We start from the raw sequence: 16,787 nt of genomic DNA on the forward strand, positions 1-16,787 counted from the left end.
TCACTTCCTTGTCCACCCTAGTCTAATCCCTCCATACCTTTCATTTGTTTACTTAATCATTCCTTAAATGTATCAACACTCTTTTCTTGAGCGACTCAATATGGTAGGAGTTTCATGATTTAACCATTTCTTTATGAAGTTTCTTGTGAATTTCCTGTGGGATATTTATGTTATACTTATGTCCACAGCTACTTTGATATTCAGATATAAAATTCTATGGTCACTTTGGGCTTGAGTAAATGAAAACTCTTCAAATTCATTACCTGGGATATTTATGTTATACTTATGTCCACAGCTACTTTGATATTCAGATGTAAAATTCTATGGTCACTTTGGGCTTGAGTAAATGAAAACTCTTCAAATTCATTACTTTACTTCTTTTGCATAGCCTTTCAATCAGAATAACTACGTGTTGAAAAGTATGATAGGACAGGACAGGACAGATGCAATCTATTTTCTATAGCTTAAGTGTTGGGAAAATGGGGCACAAATATTACTAGTCGCAATATGTTTAAAACAGGGAGCAGGGGTAACTTTTAATTAACAGGTTTGCTTTCATAGCAATCCAAATATCAATGAATCTCTGGAACAAGAGAAAATTTGCAAATGCTAGAAATCCAAGCAACACACACCAAATGCTGGAGAGCTCAGTAGGTCAGGCAGCATCTATGGAAAAGAGTAAACAGTTGACGATTGGGCCAAGATCCTTCATCAGACTGTATACTCTTTTCCACAGATGCTGCCATGCCTGCTGAATTCCTCCAGCATTTTGTGTGTGTTCAATGAATCTCTGAAATTGTGGAGCCAAGATAGCTTTGGGGATTTGTGGCAGATATTCAAGGTGCAAACAGATACATTTTGGGTACATCAAGGAAATCTTAAGGATATTGATTAAAGCAAAATTACACTATAATGAAAGATCAGCCATGATCTCAATCATGAATGGTGGAGCAGTTGCAAACAGTAGAATACACTGCCTCAGTTTCTATTTATGTTGATAAATAGTTGAAGTCAAGAAGTTAAAAAATGGGGAAGGCACTTGGGATTCATATCACCACGTGTGTAAAATAAACAGAAATGCAGGCTGATTAGTCCTTATAGTAAATATGCACACCTATTTCTACATAATGCTATAGAACATGAGAAAAGATCATATACTGGGTGATCATTTTAAATTGATTCTACTAATCACCAAAGAAAGGGAGATGTATTTTATCTATATTCTAACAACCCATTTATAATTGTATAAACCAGATATAAATCTCATCCCAGCATTTTGCTCCAGGAGAAGAAGGCTTACTATTTCAAATTTTTTAAGAGTTTCTCAACTATATGGAGCCTCGTTACAAAGGCATGATTGATAATATACTAGATGATAACCTCTGGATTGGTAACCATGCTATGAATAAATTAATACAGGTGTAATGTGATAGGTAAGTATGGCAGGAAGAGTTGAATAAGAATCAGGAAAATGCAGATTAGGACACAAGATAATAATGTGTAATCAAAATCCACTTCAAGTAAACTAATTAGTTGCTCAGGTAATGAATAACAAGTACAGTTGATAGGACTTTCATATAATGAAGGAAGGTTATCAGAATCAGAATCAGGTTTAATATCACCAGCGTAAGTTGCGAAAATTGTTAACTTTATGGCGACAGCACAATGAAATATATGATCAATAAATATAGAGAAACAAAACCGAATTAGTGTGTGTATATATTAAATAGTTAAGTTAAAATAAGTGGTACAAAATAAAAGACATTTTTTAAAAATGGTGAGATAGTGTTCCTGGGTTCTATGTCTATTCAGAAATTGGACGGCAGAGGGGAAGATGCTGTTCCTGATTCATTGAGTGTGTGCCTTCAGGCTTCTGTACCTCCTTTCTGATGGTAGGAATGAGGACAAGGAATGGCTTGGGTGACACAGGTCCTTAAAGATGGGCCTGGCTCCGTAAAGCACCGCTCCTTGAAGATGTCTTGGTAACCACGATGAACCTGACTTAGTACAGTGGACCCCCTATCCCCGTACCCCCTATACAGTGAGTGATGCAGCCAGTCAGAATGCTCTCCACGGTATATTTGTAGGAGTTTTCGAGTGTTTTAGTTGACAAAGCAAATCTCCTCAAACTCTGAATGAAATATAGCCACTACCTTGCCTTCTTTATAGCTACATCAATATGTTGTGCCCAGATTACGCAAGGAATTGGATAAGTGCAACCATAAACATTAAGAGAAATTTCAAAGCTTAAGGTCAGAATAGTAATAGTGTAAACAGGATATAAATGTAAAATGGGTCAGGGTCAGGAAAGAACAGGCTTGTCAGAGCTATGAAACATTTGTTACAAGTAGAATTCATGCACAATAAAACAGATTAACTAAGGGCAGGGCGAATAAACAAAGGGCTAGAGATCATTGGTACAAAGGATCACATCTGGTAAAACCCAGATCTAAAATCAAAATGAGTTTATTGCCATATGCACAATTATATAAATGCAGAGGGCAATGAAAATCTTACTTATAGCAGCAGCAAAGACACATGGTATTAGATACATAAAATTCACAAGGAAAACAACCCCCAACTTTCACAAGAAAGAATACAAAATAAAACAACAAGACTTCAAAAATAATTTTGTAGCCAATAAAGAAGAACAAAAAATTAATTAAAAGGCCCCTAACCACAGATGTCATTAAAAGAAGTGTATGGGTCAGGTAAGTAGTGGAACAAGGGACAAAGAGAATGCAGTAATCTTGGTGAAACCAGAAATTCCAATTCAGAGATAAACGTAGTACCAATTGGATCACAGATGATACACTAACTAAGGCATACGTTTAGTATCACAGTAGACTTTAAAAAGGTTTAATCTGTGGCTAGATTCAAAACCCTGAAAATTAGGCCAATTTTCCATTTTGTAAAAAATGACTATAAAATTAATAAAAAGGATAAAACAGAAACAAAAACTAAAATCAAACTAATGACAGTAAATCTCTTGGTAGTTTTTTAATAAGAAGGCTGTCATTGAAAATGAATTTACATCAGTGACAGAAGAAATCATTCAGAGATTAGAAAAGGAAGGGCAGAGCAATTTAAAAGTTCTTTTTCTTCAGAGCAGCAGGCTCAATAAGTCCAGAAGTGCAGACAAATCATGAATTTAGTGAAAATGAGATGCATAAAATAAGTACCATTAATACAAGATATAACAGACACATATTAATAGATCTAAAAGTCAACACATCCAATGTTCCTGATAGCTCATAGTACTAGCATTTAAAAGAGATAGCTATTTAGAAGGTGCTTATTCCAGAATTACTTAGATTTTATGAGGATCCCTAAGAAAAAGCAGGAAGTAAATGTAATCTATATTTTCAAGGAAATAGGAAGGAAGTAAATAAATGAATTACCAATTGATTTGTTATCAGTAGAAACAATAATGTGAGAATCGATAATTAGAGATAATGTAGAAATTTGTGTGGCTAGACAGAGTTAACATTGGTTTATGAAAGGGAAATGGTAATTGTTTATCGTTAATTATTATGGTCGTACGTAGTAAGGTGTTAAGGTTACAGAGCAAATGCAGTGCAGGCAGGTAATAAGGTGCAACCACAGCGAGGTAGATTGCAAGGTTAAGTGTCCATTTTTTTGTAATACAGGATTGTAGCTTTTTCTGAATTGAACTTTGCAGGAAAGATTAGTTGAGTGAGGGGGTGAGGAAAAGGAGTGTATTTAAATTTTCAGAAAGTAATGAACAAGGTACAAAGGTATTACATAAAATCAGTGCAGACCCAGACTGTTGATATTACATTAGCACACTATATGGACTGGTAACAGACAGAAAAGGACAATTGGAAGAAAGCAAGTAACTTTCATGTTGGAAAATTGTACTTGGTATTACATCACAAGTATCAGAACTTGGGTTTCAGCTATTTATAATCCATATCAAGGAACTAGCTAAACAGAATGAGTGTCTTATTTTTATGCAAGTTAAGTGAAAATACACTGCAAAAAGAATGCAAAAAAAAATATTGACAGGCCAAATAGGCAAAATATGGTTCATGGAAGTTAATTTGGAGAAATGTGAAGTTATTTGCCTTGTTCAGAAGAAAGAAATGGAGAATAATTTTCAGTTGAGGTTCCAGGAAATATAGATACTTAAGAGCAACTTGTGCATCTATGTGCAGGAATCACAGAAAGTGAGTATGTAAGTACAAAAAAAATTAGAAAAGTGAAAGCTACATTGCTATTTTAGGATAGACATTTAGATCTAAAATTAGAATTTTAAGCAATTAAAACAAAATGTTGACAGACTAAACCTGGAATCTAAAATTTTGGACTTGTTACCATAGAAAGGATAAACTTCCCATGGAGGGGATGCAACGGTGGTTCACTTGGCTGATTCCAAGGAATGGTTGGTGGAAGTGGTGGGGCGGGGGGGTTGTGTGCAGGAAAAAGAATCAGCAACCCCAGGAAAGCATTAAATAGCCAAATATTAATATCCAAATGCTGCTGTCCACTTTAATATTAAGGCTGCATAAAACAGTAATTTTCCCTTAGTCTCCCCAATTTGTTGTTTTGTTATCAGTAACTTGCCACGTTTGCCCATTAAAAAATCTTTAAAATTTCAAGAAATTTAGTCCTGTTATTGCAAATGCATGAGATCTATCAATAATGCAGTGAGTATTAAAGGTTCTCAATCAATCTCTAACACCAAAAAAACCACAAACTTTCTATTTGCTTACTTCAGGTTTTGGAGTTTCCAGTACTAACATGAAATCAAATTCTGTGCTTTGAGTGTTTTTCTTTTTTCTGTTTTCTTGTTTTTATTCTAATTTATCTTTCTTTTATATTCTTAAATAGATATTGAATTCACTCATATTCTCGGTCTTTTTCCTGTTTGTTTACCAATCTCAAAGTCCCACTGATTATGAAGATGCCTTGCTGGTTGTCCTGTTCACTCAAATTCTCCACATTCCCTCTAAGCTATATTTAGTCACAACTTTATAGTCAGTGAGAGTGAAGATGATGAGGTAATTCCCTCATCAATCAAGAGATATGATTCTAAGCTGTCTGCACGTAATTTATATCCCACCCATTCTCCACTTATTGCACTTTCCGGAAGAAATAATTCTGGTTTAATTGGGAAAACTTGTTACATTTCTGTTTAAGACTCAGCACAGGCCCTACTGGTCCAACAAGCCATACTGTCCAGAACCCAGCTATTTAACCCTAGCCTAATTACAGGACAATTTACAATGACCAATTAACCTACTAACCAGTTCGTCTTTAGAATGTGGGAAGAAACCGTAGCAACCAGAGGAAACTCACATGTTCACTGGGAGTACATACAAACTCCTTACAGACAGCGCTAGAATTGAACTCTGAATTCCACAGCGCCAGAATTGAACTCTGAATTCCGATGCTCTGAGCTGTAATAGCATCATGCTAACTGCTATGCTGTTTCTTTCACTGTGAAACAAACTCTGATTTCTGAACAAATTGACTTTTTTAAAAATAGACTCTAGCTATGGGTACTGCGAGTCTCATCTCTATCTCACTGGCTAGCAGTTTTTTAAAATTCAGGTTGCTTTACAGGCGATTCAAAACATTTTTACAACTGTAAAGCTATAGCTTACCTATTATCAGTAGTCTGTTTAAGTGCACCACCCCTCAAATTGCACAGACAACAATCCTGCAGAAACAAGGAAAAACATTAAAGTAAATCATATTATCAACGATTTCCAATACAGAAACAGTCAATTATTAATTCCTCAGGGCTGTAACTTCACAAAACTTCTCAAAAGAAATTTAATATCATTAATTATTAATATATATGAAGTTGATATAAACACCTCAACTATCATCTTCACAAAAGACGATTATATAACCATATAATCATATATAACATATATAACCATCTACAAAACCAACTGGTCAAAATAGTACATTTGAGATTCATTATTTCTCAAGTGGAAGGATGAAAACTGTTGCTGTTTTCCATAATCTGAAAAAGAATGCTGGAATAATCAACAATGAGTTAAGGAAGTATCATAACCTTTGCCTATTTAGTTGCTGCAAAGCTCTGCATCACAAAAATATACAGCAACAGTAGAAAAATAAAAGGATGGAGCACATATAAAATGGAAGCAGGAAAACATGAAAACAGATTCTTACAAAACGCAACCAGAAACTTCTCAAAATAGTCACAATTGACAGTGATCTTCTGGTCAAGATGGCACCAGTGAATGATTTCTTGGGCGACATTTTCCAGATAGCAAATCTTTTAAATTATTTCAGTTTTTCTAGGCCTTCCACTTGTTCTTTTGGTATTGTTTGTGTTACAGAAACTGTTAGTGCCTGTGACGTATAGTTTGGACCTCGATCGAAGTATCCAGTGCAATGCTCTGCCTCATGCAAATCAGAGATAAGAACCCAAAAAGGACCATGAACACAAGCTGACTTACAGAAAAAAACAAAGATGGGATGCACAGTCACAAACAGCTCCATCTTGAAGCAGCGAGGAAGATTGAAGCATCGAGGTACAGGCATTCTAACCTGGTCAGCGATCACTCCCAACAGAGGCCAAATGGTCAGTGACCGCTCCCAATGGGGCCAGAGGGTCAGCAATCACTCCCAATGGAGCCTGAGAGCCAGTGATCGCTGCCAATGGAGGCCAGAGGATCAGTGATCACACTCAATGGGGCCAGAGGGTTAGTGATAGCTCCCAAAGGGGCCAGAGGGTCAGCGATCATTCCCAAATGGGGCCAGAGAGTCAGCAATTGCTCCCAACAGGGCCAGAGGGTCAGTTATCACACCCAACCAGGCCAGAGGGTCAGTGATCACTCCCAACAGGGCCAGAAGGTCAGTGATCGCTGCCAATGGAAGCCAGAGGGTCAGTGGTCACACCCAATGGGGCCAGAGAGTCAGGGATCGCTCCCAATGGGGCTAGAGGGTCAGTGTTCACTCCCAATGGGGATAGAGGGTCAGTGATCACTCCCAAAGGGGGCAGAGGGTCAGGGATCGCTCTCAATGGGGCCAGAGGGTCAGTGATCATACCCAATGGGGCTAGAGGGTCAATGATCGCTTCCAATGGGGCCAGAGGGTCAACAATCACTCCCAATAGGGCCAGAGGGTCAACGATCGCTGCCAATGGAGGCCAGAGGGTCAATGATCACACCCAATGGGGCCAGAGGGTCAACGATCGCTACCAATGGAGGCCAGAGGGTCAATGATCACACCCAATGGGGCCAGAGGGTCAGCGATCGCTCGCAATGGGGCTAGAGGGTCAGTGTTCACTCCCAATGGGGCTAGAGGGTCAGTGATCGCTCCCAAAGAGGCCAGAGGGTCAGCAATCACATCCAATGGGGCCAGAGGGTCAGCAATCGCTCCCAATGGGGCCAGGGGGTCAGCAATCACACCCAATGGGGCCAGAGGGTCAACGATCACTGCCAATGGAAGCCAGAGGGTTAGTGATCACTCCCAATGGGGCCAGAGGGTTAGTGATCACTCCCAATGGGGCCAGAGGGTCAGCGATCTCTCCCAATGGGGCCAGAAAGTCAGTGATCGCTGCCAATGGAGGCCAGAGGGTCAATGATCACACCCAATGGGGCCAGAGGGTCAGCGATCGCTCCCAATGGGGCCAGAAGGTCAGCAATCACACCCAATAGGGCCAAAGGGGCAACGATCGCTGCTAATGGAGGCCAGAGGGTCAGTGATCACACCCAACGGGGCAAGAGGGTTAGTAATCGCTCCCAATGGGGCCAAAGGGTCAGTGATTGCTCCTAGCGAGGCCAGACAGTCAGTGTTCTAACTTCAAAATATTTGTAAGAAACTTTCATCCTGTGGTATGGATTGGGGCGCACGGGGGTAATGATGTGAAGTGGCCACAGTGTTTTTAAAAAAGCAAAATAAATTATGAAGTTCTGATTATGCGTATGCCATTCCAACTGCCAGCAAACATAAACTAAATCACAATATTCCTGATTTAAGTTTATCCATAGAAATGAATTTAATGTTTAACACCTGCAATAAAGCATTAGTACCTATGCTAACAGTGCAATTGCCTCAAATGACACCTTGACAAGAAGAAACGCAATGCATGGGCAAGCCATGTTTCCTGGTGTACATCAAAACATAGCCTTTATAATCTACAGTAAATGAGCATTGTCAAACTTTGTATCACAACCGTGTAAATCTAAGAATAATTAAAACAGGTTACAAGCTGTTCATAACTCTTAGAGTAACTAGATTTGTTTTAATTTGAGGGAGACTTAAAAGGCAATTGAATCATGAATTGAATACAGTGAATTCTGGTTATAAAAACGAAAGATTCTACAGATGGTAGAAATCCGGAACAACACACACAAAATGCTGTAAGAACTTAGTGGGTCAGGCAGCATTATGGAATGAATAAATAGTCGACGTTTTGGCCAAGACCCTTCTTCAGGGCTGGAGAGGAAGCAAAAGACACCAGAATAAAAAAGTAATAGTTTTTTTTTCTGTCCCCCTTCTCTCTTCTTCTATTCCCCACATTAATCTCTTTTATCTTCTCTTCACCTACCTATCATCACCCCAGTGCCCCTCCTTCTTTCCTTTCTCCCATGATCCACTCTCCTCTCCTATCATATTCCTTCATCTCCAGTCCTTTATCTTTCCCACTACCTGGGTTCACCTTCTAGCTGGTCCTCCTTCCCCTCTCCCCAATTTTTTTATTCTGGCATCTTCCCCCTTTCTTTCCAGTCCTGAAGAAGGGTCTCAGCTTGAAACATCGACAGTTTGTTCATTTCTGTAGATGCTGCCTGACCTGCTGAGTTCCTTCAGCATTTTGAGTGGATTCAGGTTAATTGGACCATCACTGAATCAGGGAAGCTGCTTATTTGGGTCAATTCGTAAACAACAACAACAAATCAAGAAAATGGGATTCCCTCATTTATATGCCACTTAATTGAACAGGAATTTATAGCCAAACAGTTTCTAACATCAGACACTAGCGTGCACTTGTGTGGTATTTAGAGCAAACAGTTTTCAAAACAGCTTCTATTGTGTGTGCTTGTATTCAAAAACAGTGATTTTTGTCACTTATAGTTGAAGAGAAATAAGCAAGACAATTAAGCAGTGCTTTGCTCACTGTGGTTTCGAGAATTCAGGCTTGGAGATGCCAGAAATGGCCAAGAGTGAAAATGAAACTATTTCACTACTTCAACAAGTCAGGACCTACGAAGAACTTGAAGGTATCAATAATTATCTTGAATGTTACAATTTAAGTTAAGATTTGGAGGATGCAATCATCCATAGCATTGTATGAAAGCAGCCCATTATCTATACTAGGTATTTACACTGATTTTGGTCATTTACAACATTTAAAAAAAAGCACACCAGTATACATGGGATAAATTCCTCTATCGATAAAAAATCAGGAACTATTACAAAGTTTTATAGTTCTGTAGTAGTATAGGTAGTATTTTAATTTGTTATGCATTTCATTTAAATACATAATTTGCTACCAGTAAAATGGTAGTTTGACTTTTTTTAAGCACCTTTTTAAATATTTCCATGAATTTTCAGATAATTGGAGTGGCTGGTTCATTGGACCAAAATGTATAGACACTGATGTGCCCCAATTAACCAGAATCCACTGTATTTTTTTTTAACAACTCTGAATATCAATCAGTTCTTCTGCAGTTACAAGTTGCAAGTGCAATGCGGTCACTGAACAGGCAAATGGGGACAGATTCAAACAAAAATTCAGAGAAGTTGACATATTTTGTAATGCAGCAAAATTGATTTTGATTGTAGATGCATAATATTCTGGTTTATTTTCTGTAAATGAAGATAAGCAGCATCGAAGGGTTAATTGCTGTATGAATAAAGACATTGAAAACGTGCACACTGCCTTTTTTAGATAGTTGTCAGTCTGGGAGAGTTGACTGGAATTAGTTCTCATGATAATGAGTAATCAGGACTGAAATAGTATAGGATCCACATCCTCCCCTCTGCCGTTATTTACCACAAGCACAATGTAAACCACTAAGATCCCTTATGAGGAATGCAGAGGTGGACACTGTTAGTTTGACCTTACTACACATTCAATCCTGGAAGAACAACAGCTTCCTTTCTCCTGTAGAGGCTTTAGCGGAAGTAAGGTCTTCAAAGCACAGGGCCAGCGATGTCAATAATGACTAATCACAAAGCCACTTTTATCTGACTGTGTATATACTGAAGTTTCTGATAATACATAAAAAATGTCTTGCTCTATATGTTAAGCAGAAAGTTTGAATCATCTATTTGCAAGTGTAAGAACAATCAGAGTAAATATGCTACAAATGTTATTTTCCCACAACAATCACACCATTTATTATTAGTATGAAATTTTAAAAAAAACATTAAATAAACATTACCAACCTGTTTTGGAATTTTAAAAAACTATTTGTATTTATATAAAGCCTTTCAAATCTCTTCAGAATGACCTGAAGTGTTCAACAGCCAGTGAAGATATTTTGAACTCTAGGCAACAGTATGGCCAATTTATGTACACTGAGCTTTCATACACAGCACTGTGACAAGGGTTAGATCATGTTTCCTTTGCAAGAGTGCGAGATAAACATTAACGAGCATACTGAATACATACCTGTTCCTCTTAGAAATAATATCATGAAATATATTCTGAGGCAATGCCACTGATATTATGCCTAAGCTTTTTTGGGGTTAAACATTTTGTGCTTGCACTAGAGAGGAGCTAAGTGCATAAATCTGGCAGTGAACTAGTTAGAAGACTTCCCACACTGTGAATAAATGCAAGATTACTACCCTTCTTGGGCAATTGGATTAGGCCCTTGAGGTAGCACCGTGAGCATTGACACCAAAGCCACCCTACGACAGTCGGCCCTCCTTATCCACGAGTTCCGCATGCGCGGATTCAACCAACGGCGGATCGGGAAAACCCGGAAATTCTCTCTCCAGCACTTGTTGTTTGAGCATGTACAGACTTTTTTCTTGTCATTACTCCCTAAACAATACAGTATAACAACTACTTCAATAGCATTTACATTGTATTAGGTATTATCCAGAGATAATTTAAAGTATACGGGAGGATGTGTGTAGGTTACTGCAAATCGGGGTCGGAAAAAAACCATAAGTTCTCTTACTAAGTAAGTCGGAACAGGTACATCCGGTATTATTTAGCGTCAGTCAAACGTTTGTCTTAGTATATATTTTACCGTTCTAAGCATATAAACACTTAAGAAACGTATGTATATCAATAATTAAACCACTGCATTGCTTAGTAATAATTGTCGCTTTCATCAGGGCAGGGCTTTTCTCACTTTATCGTTTAAAATTGTTCCAATCGTTGACCGACTGTAGCCTAACGCTTTTCCAATGACCGATGGCGTTTCACCTCATTCCGATAGCTTTATTTTTTCCACTTTATTTTCAATCGTGATCGTGATTATTTTTGTGAACAGAAATACTGCGGATTCAGAGCTCAGCTGGGTCCTAAAGTCCACCACACTGAGACAGGTTAAATAAGGGACTTGAGCATCAGCGTTTTTTGGTATCTGCGGAGGGGTCCCGGAACCAATCCCCTGTGGATAAGGAGGGCCAACTGAATTTTGTTCTAGCTTTCAGAGGCTTCGTGGGCTATCCAGCACACAGGGTTTCTCTAGTTCTCCATTTCTTCCACTAATATTTTGTAGTTAGTGCAAATGAAATCAGATGTTGGGTTCTGGTGGTAGGGTTGCAGTGCAAGTTTATCAGTGCACAATTGCTGAATAAAATGGTTACCTCGCTTCTATACAAACACGAGGAAATCTGAAGGTGCTGGAATTTCAAGCAACACAGATAAAAGTTGCTGGTGAACGCAGCAGGCCAGGCAGCATCACTAGGAAGAGGTACAGTCGACGTTTCGGGCCGAAACCCTTCGTCAGGACTAACTGAAAGAAGAGCTAGTAAGAGATTTGAAAACCTTCCTTCTACAGATGCAGACCTGAAAGTAATTAACATTGATTACTTTCAGGTGTACAAGTCCTGAAATTACTCTGGTTACTATGTGCTAATAGGAAAAATATTGTGATCGATGTCTCTCAAGTGCACAAAAATCACACAATAAGGTAATTAAATTAAACTGGCATCGATACTTATTGAGCATCATTGTAGGCCATTTTTTCTGTATACAAATTAATTTCTAGACAGACTGCTTCTTTCAATATGTTCAACACTGTACGAAAATATTATAGATATATCCCAGAAATTGTTTTATGTTTCAGTAATCTTTAAAATTATACTTGTAGAATTTTCAAGTGAAGAATCAGAGAGGGTAATTGAAGGTAGAACAGTTCAGGTTATATGCATGGACTTCCAAAAGTGATCAGGTACCACATGACAGGATCGTCATCAAGATTGAGAGCTGCTAGGTAGTAGAAGCTACAGCAGAGTGGATATAAAATTGGTTGAGTAACAAGGAAAAGAATAATGGTGAAACTTGTTTCTTTGGATTGGAGGAAACAGTTCAGAGGTTGATAATTGAACAACTGCTTTTCTTAAAATACATGTATGATTCAATGTTCAGGACACTGTTCCAAACTTGCAGATGACACAAAACTTTGTACGGAAGTGAAAAGGCAGCAGCAAGGGTCTCGGCCTGAAACGTCGACTGTACCTCTTCCTAGAGATGCTGCCTGGCCTGCTGCGTTCACCAGCAACTTTGATGTGTGTTGCTTGAATTTCCAGCATCTGCAGAATTCCTGTTGTTTGAGCAATTGACTTTGTTGAGATGCTGGAATGGCAAGTTAAAATCTAAAACCAAGATCTGCAAGATGTTTTACATTTGAGTAAAACTGTGATGAAACTTAATATAATGCCAAAACTGATATGGGAACAGAGTGTTCCAAGAATATATATGTATGTAGTTCAAGAAAGTGACAGAGCAAGTTGAGAAAGTCATTAAAAAGCATATCGGAATCTATGATTTAAAGTGAGGAATACAAGAGCATTATAAAATACTGGTTTAGCCACAAATAAAGCACAGTGCCCAGTTCCGGGTGTCACATTTTAGATAAAGTCTGAATCTCTAAGACTGCAAGATGGTTCCAGAAGTAACAGACTAAAATTATATGTGTAGACCCAAGAAACTGAAGTTACTTTCCTTGCAACGCAGGTTTTTTGCAGAGCATAGAACAGTACAACACGGGAAAAGACTCTTTAGCCAACTATGTCTACACCAAACATAATGTCAAATTAAATGTCTACTGTCTGTATACAGGTGTCCCCTGCTTTTCGAATGTTCGCTTTATGAAACCTCACTGTTACAAAAGACCTACATTAGTACCCTGTTTTTTGCTTTCAGAAGGTGTTTTCACTGTTACAAAAAAAAAGCAGCGCACGATAAAAAATCAACATGCAATAAAAGGCAGTGCATGCCCCGAGCAGCCACTCTCCCCCGGATTCTCACCGGCATTGCTTAAACATAAGCCTGTGAGCAGCCATTTGCAAGATGAGTTCTATGGTATCGGAAAAGCCTGAAAGAGCTCGTAAGGGTGTTACACTTAGCGTAAAACTAGACATAATTAAGCATTTTATCGTGGTGAACGAAGTAAGGACAACGTGAGTTTGGCTTGTGGAAGCTGACGAACATGATGTTGAAGAGGTTTTGGCATCCCATGACCAAGAACTGACAGATGAAGAGCCGAAGCAATTGGAAGAAAAAAGGATAACAATCGAAACCGAATGAGTAATGATACAGTACGACTTTAATTTTGAAAGGGTACGTCGGTTTAGGAGATATTTGCAGGATAGTTTGAGTCCTTCCAAAGAACTGTGTGATAGAAAAATGCACGATGCTCAGCAGTCAAGCAAGCTTCCCACATCAGCCACAGCAGACGACGAACCTCGACATTCAACATCGAGGTGGGCAGAGATAGAAAAAGATGAGCTGCCTGCTCTAATGGAAACAGACGATGACGAGATGACACCCCAGTGTCCCACCACCCCAACCCCCAGGCCACGGACAGATACCGATTTGCGGAGAATGCAACGGTAGCCGGGAGGCACACAGCACATCTTTAAGAAAAAAACATGCTAATTAATTAGGTGCCACTGACACGTAATTGTCGGCCCAGATCAGAGATGATGCAATTGGAAATCGGCACCTAATTAATTAGCATGTTTGTTTCGGTTTTTTTCTTAAAGACGTGCTGTGTGCCTCCCGGCTACCGCTGCATTCCTGCATGCTTCACGGCAATGTATCACTCGGCGGCCTGGAGGGTGGGGGCCACTGCATCACCCCAGCCTGCGACGACTCAGTCTAACATACCATCATCAGTGTGCTCGGCAAGCTATCTTCCCAATTCCCGTAAGTGATACTACACTGTACGTACATTATTTCTACTTTATATAGGCTGTGTATTTTTACGTGTTATTTGGTATGATTTGGCAGCTTCATAGCTTAAAGGTTACTGGTGAGAGTGTTCTTGCCAACAGCGCTTGCGTGAGATTTTTTACCGATGGCGCTTGCGTGAGATTTTTGCTACGGAGTACAGTTCAGTAATGATTGTGGAAAAGTATTTCTACTTTATATAGGCTGTGTATTTATCATATCATTCCTGCTTTTACTATATGTTACTGTTATTTTAAGTTTTATGTGTTATTTGGCATGATTTGGTAGGTTATTTTTAGGTCTGCGAACGCTCACAAATTTTTCCCATATAAATAAATGGTAATTGCTTCTTCGCTTTACGACATTTCGGTTTACGAACCGTTTCATAGGAACGCTCTACCTTCGGATGGCGGGGGAAACCTATATAATGCATTTCCCTCCATAACCTGCATATTTGTGTGTCTACCCAAAAGCCTCAATCATCTCTATCGTAGCTGCTTCCACCACTACCCCTGGCAGCCCTTTCCAGACCCTACAGCTTTCTGCGTGAAAAACTTGCTCCCTAAACTTCCTTTAAACTTTCCCCCTCTCCCCTTAAATGAAGATCTAATCATGGTATTAAAACAAAACATGAGAAGTATTGACAGAGCAGGTAGAGAGGTCAAGAACCAGGGATCACAAACGAAAGAGATTGCAAAAGAACCAAAAATAGCAGGACAAAAGTGTAATTACAGTGAGTGATTGGGATGTGGAGTGCACTGTCAGGGATAAGAGTGGAACCTGATTCAGTTGAAGTGTGCAAAAGAGAGTTATTTAAGTATCTTAAAGGAAAAAAATTTGCAAGATTATGGGGACAGGGACCAGCAAAATTGAGCATACGTACAGCCAGTACAAGACTGTAAAGGCTAAATCATCAGCTTCTGTGCCATACCCGGTTATTATTTTATTTGTATCCCAAATAATGTGAATCAGATCAATTACATTATTTGGGGATATTGCAGGACTAGCTTTTTCAGAACTCATCAGCTGAAATTGTATTATTTTTCCCTTTGCTTTGGAACAGACATTGGCCATGAGGCAAGTTCAGTCTGGTGTTGCTGGCACCAATTGTTTTGATTTTTGGTCTTGCTGCTCTGTCAAGTGCAGAATGCTCCTTTCAACTAATATATCATTGAGTATGCTTTAGCCTTTAGCTATAATTTTGATTCAGTCTGCAATTTCAGTGTGTCCTGGGTTCAAATTCTTCATTCAGTGTGTAAAAACAATTCTCATGTACCACGACATTGCCCTGTATGATTGGTGTTAAAAACTCTCTTGGAGGATTAAAGACTTCAAACTGTAGCTTTTCTGTTTGATCATAGAACTTTTCTGCAGACTGTGAAAAGTGTAGTCTTCAACATTATTATCAAAGGAATGAAATATTAGTTCTTCTTAAAAATAAAGTATATTTTGGAAAAAGTAGTATGTAACTAGATATTAGAAAATAGCGTTAAAGGTAGATGGCCCATAGTCTGGTGTGGAATGCTATTGAAAGTGCCTTAAGACAGAATTCTGGCTTTGCTTCTTGCGTTGGTGAGGACCCGTCTCAAGACCAGGGATGGAGTAATTTGCATAAATTGGATAGTCGTTGTTTTAGGAATAGTACAAATTCATATTCCTCTGTGAAAGTAAAAAATGTAAAGCAGCTGAAAATCTGACATAAAAACAAAAAGTGTTAGGCAGCATCTAGGGAAGATGAAATAATGTTTTGAGTCAAAGACCCTTACTCAGAACTTCAACCTGAAATGTTAACTCTTGTTCAGATGCTACCTAACCCACTGAATTTGGGGGGGGGGTCTTTGTTGACATGGACCAGATGGGCCAAAGGGCCCAATTCTGTGCTGTATAATCTTAGTACAATGTTTTTATCACTCTCTCCCTCTGGGCAGACTAACTCAAATGCAGACTACTACAGTGTCAGATTTGACAGAAGTACCAACTCTTCATAGGTCTTAAAATCACAGAACTAGAAGCCAGCATGTTCTTGACATTATTGACAAGAACAATGGTTTCCTATATAATTCACTTTCTCACATTATAGATAGTTCAAACAAGGCTTTCTCAAATGTGCACATTCCTCACCTACTGTACATTCAGATACCCAACACATAACACCTTGTCACAACAGTCAGCGGAGGAAGGCAGCAGTGAACTTCATCTGTTGCTGGCTTTCATTAGTTATGATCTTAGCATCCTGCATTTTATTGAAGCTAATTTATAAGTGAGAAGTTCATAAAATAATTCAGCTGGCCATGGAAAAGCATAGCACGTGTCAGATCACTGGAGGTTATGCACTAGTTCTGCCCTATATGATTCAGTGAGGACTGTTATGCATCAGCTTCTGGACAGACGCTGATAAACATGCACATGGTGACAGATGGGG

General features: G+C 38.9%; 1 protein-coding gene across 1 annotated transcript in view; it reads right to left on the reverse strand.

Moving 5' to 3' along the window:
• Positions 1–16,787, reverse strand: part of LOC134347073 (lysine-specific demethylase 4C-like) — a 394,026-nt gene that overhangs the window by 118,111 nt on the left and 259,128 nt on the right. Inside the window, exon 16 of the mRNA XM_063049177.1 lies at positions 5,631–5,686. Within this exon, the coding sequence (XP_062905247.1) occupies positions 5,631–5,686 (56 nt within the window). The remainder of the gene's footprint in view (positions 1–5,630; positions 5,687–16,787) is intronic.

The sequence above is a fragment of the Mobula hypostoma genome, chromosome 5 (assembly GCF_963921235.1).
Source record: "Mobula hypostoma chromosome 5, sMobHyp1.1, whole genome shotgun sequence".
In the NCBI taxonomy this organism is placed as follows: domain Eukaryota; kingdom Metazoa; phylum Chordata; class Chondrichthyes; order Myliobatiformes; family Myliobatidae; genus Mobula; species Mobula hypostoma.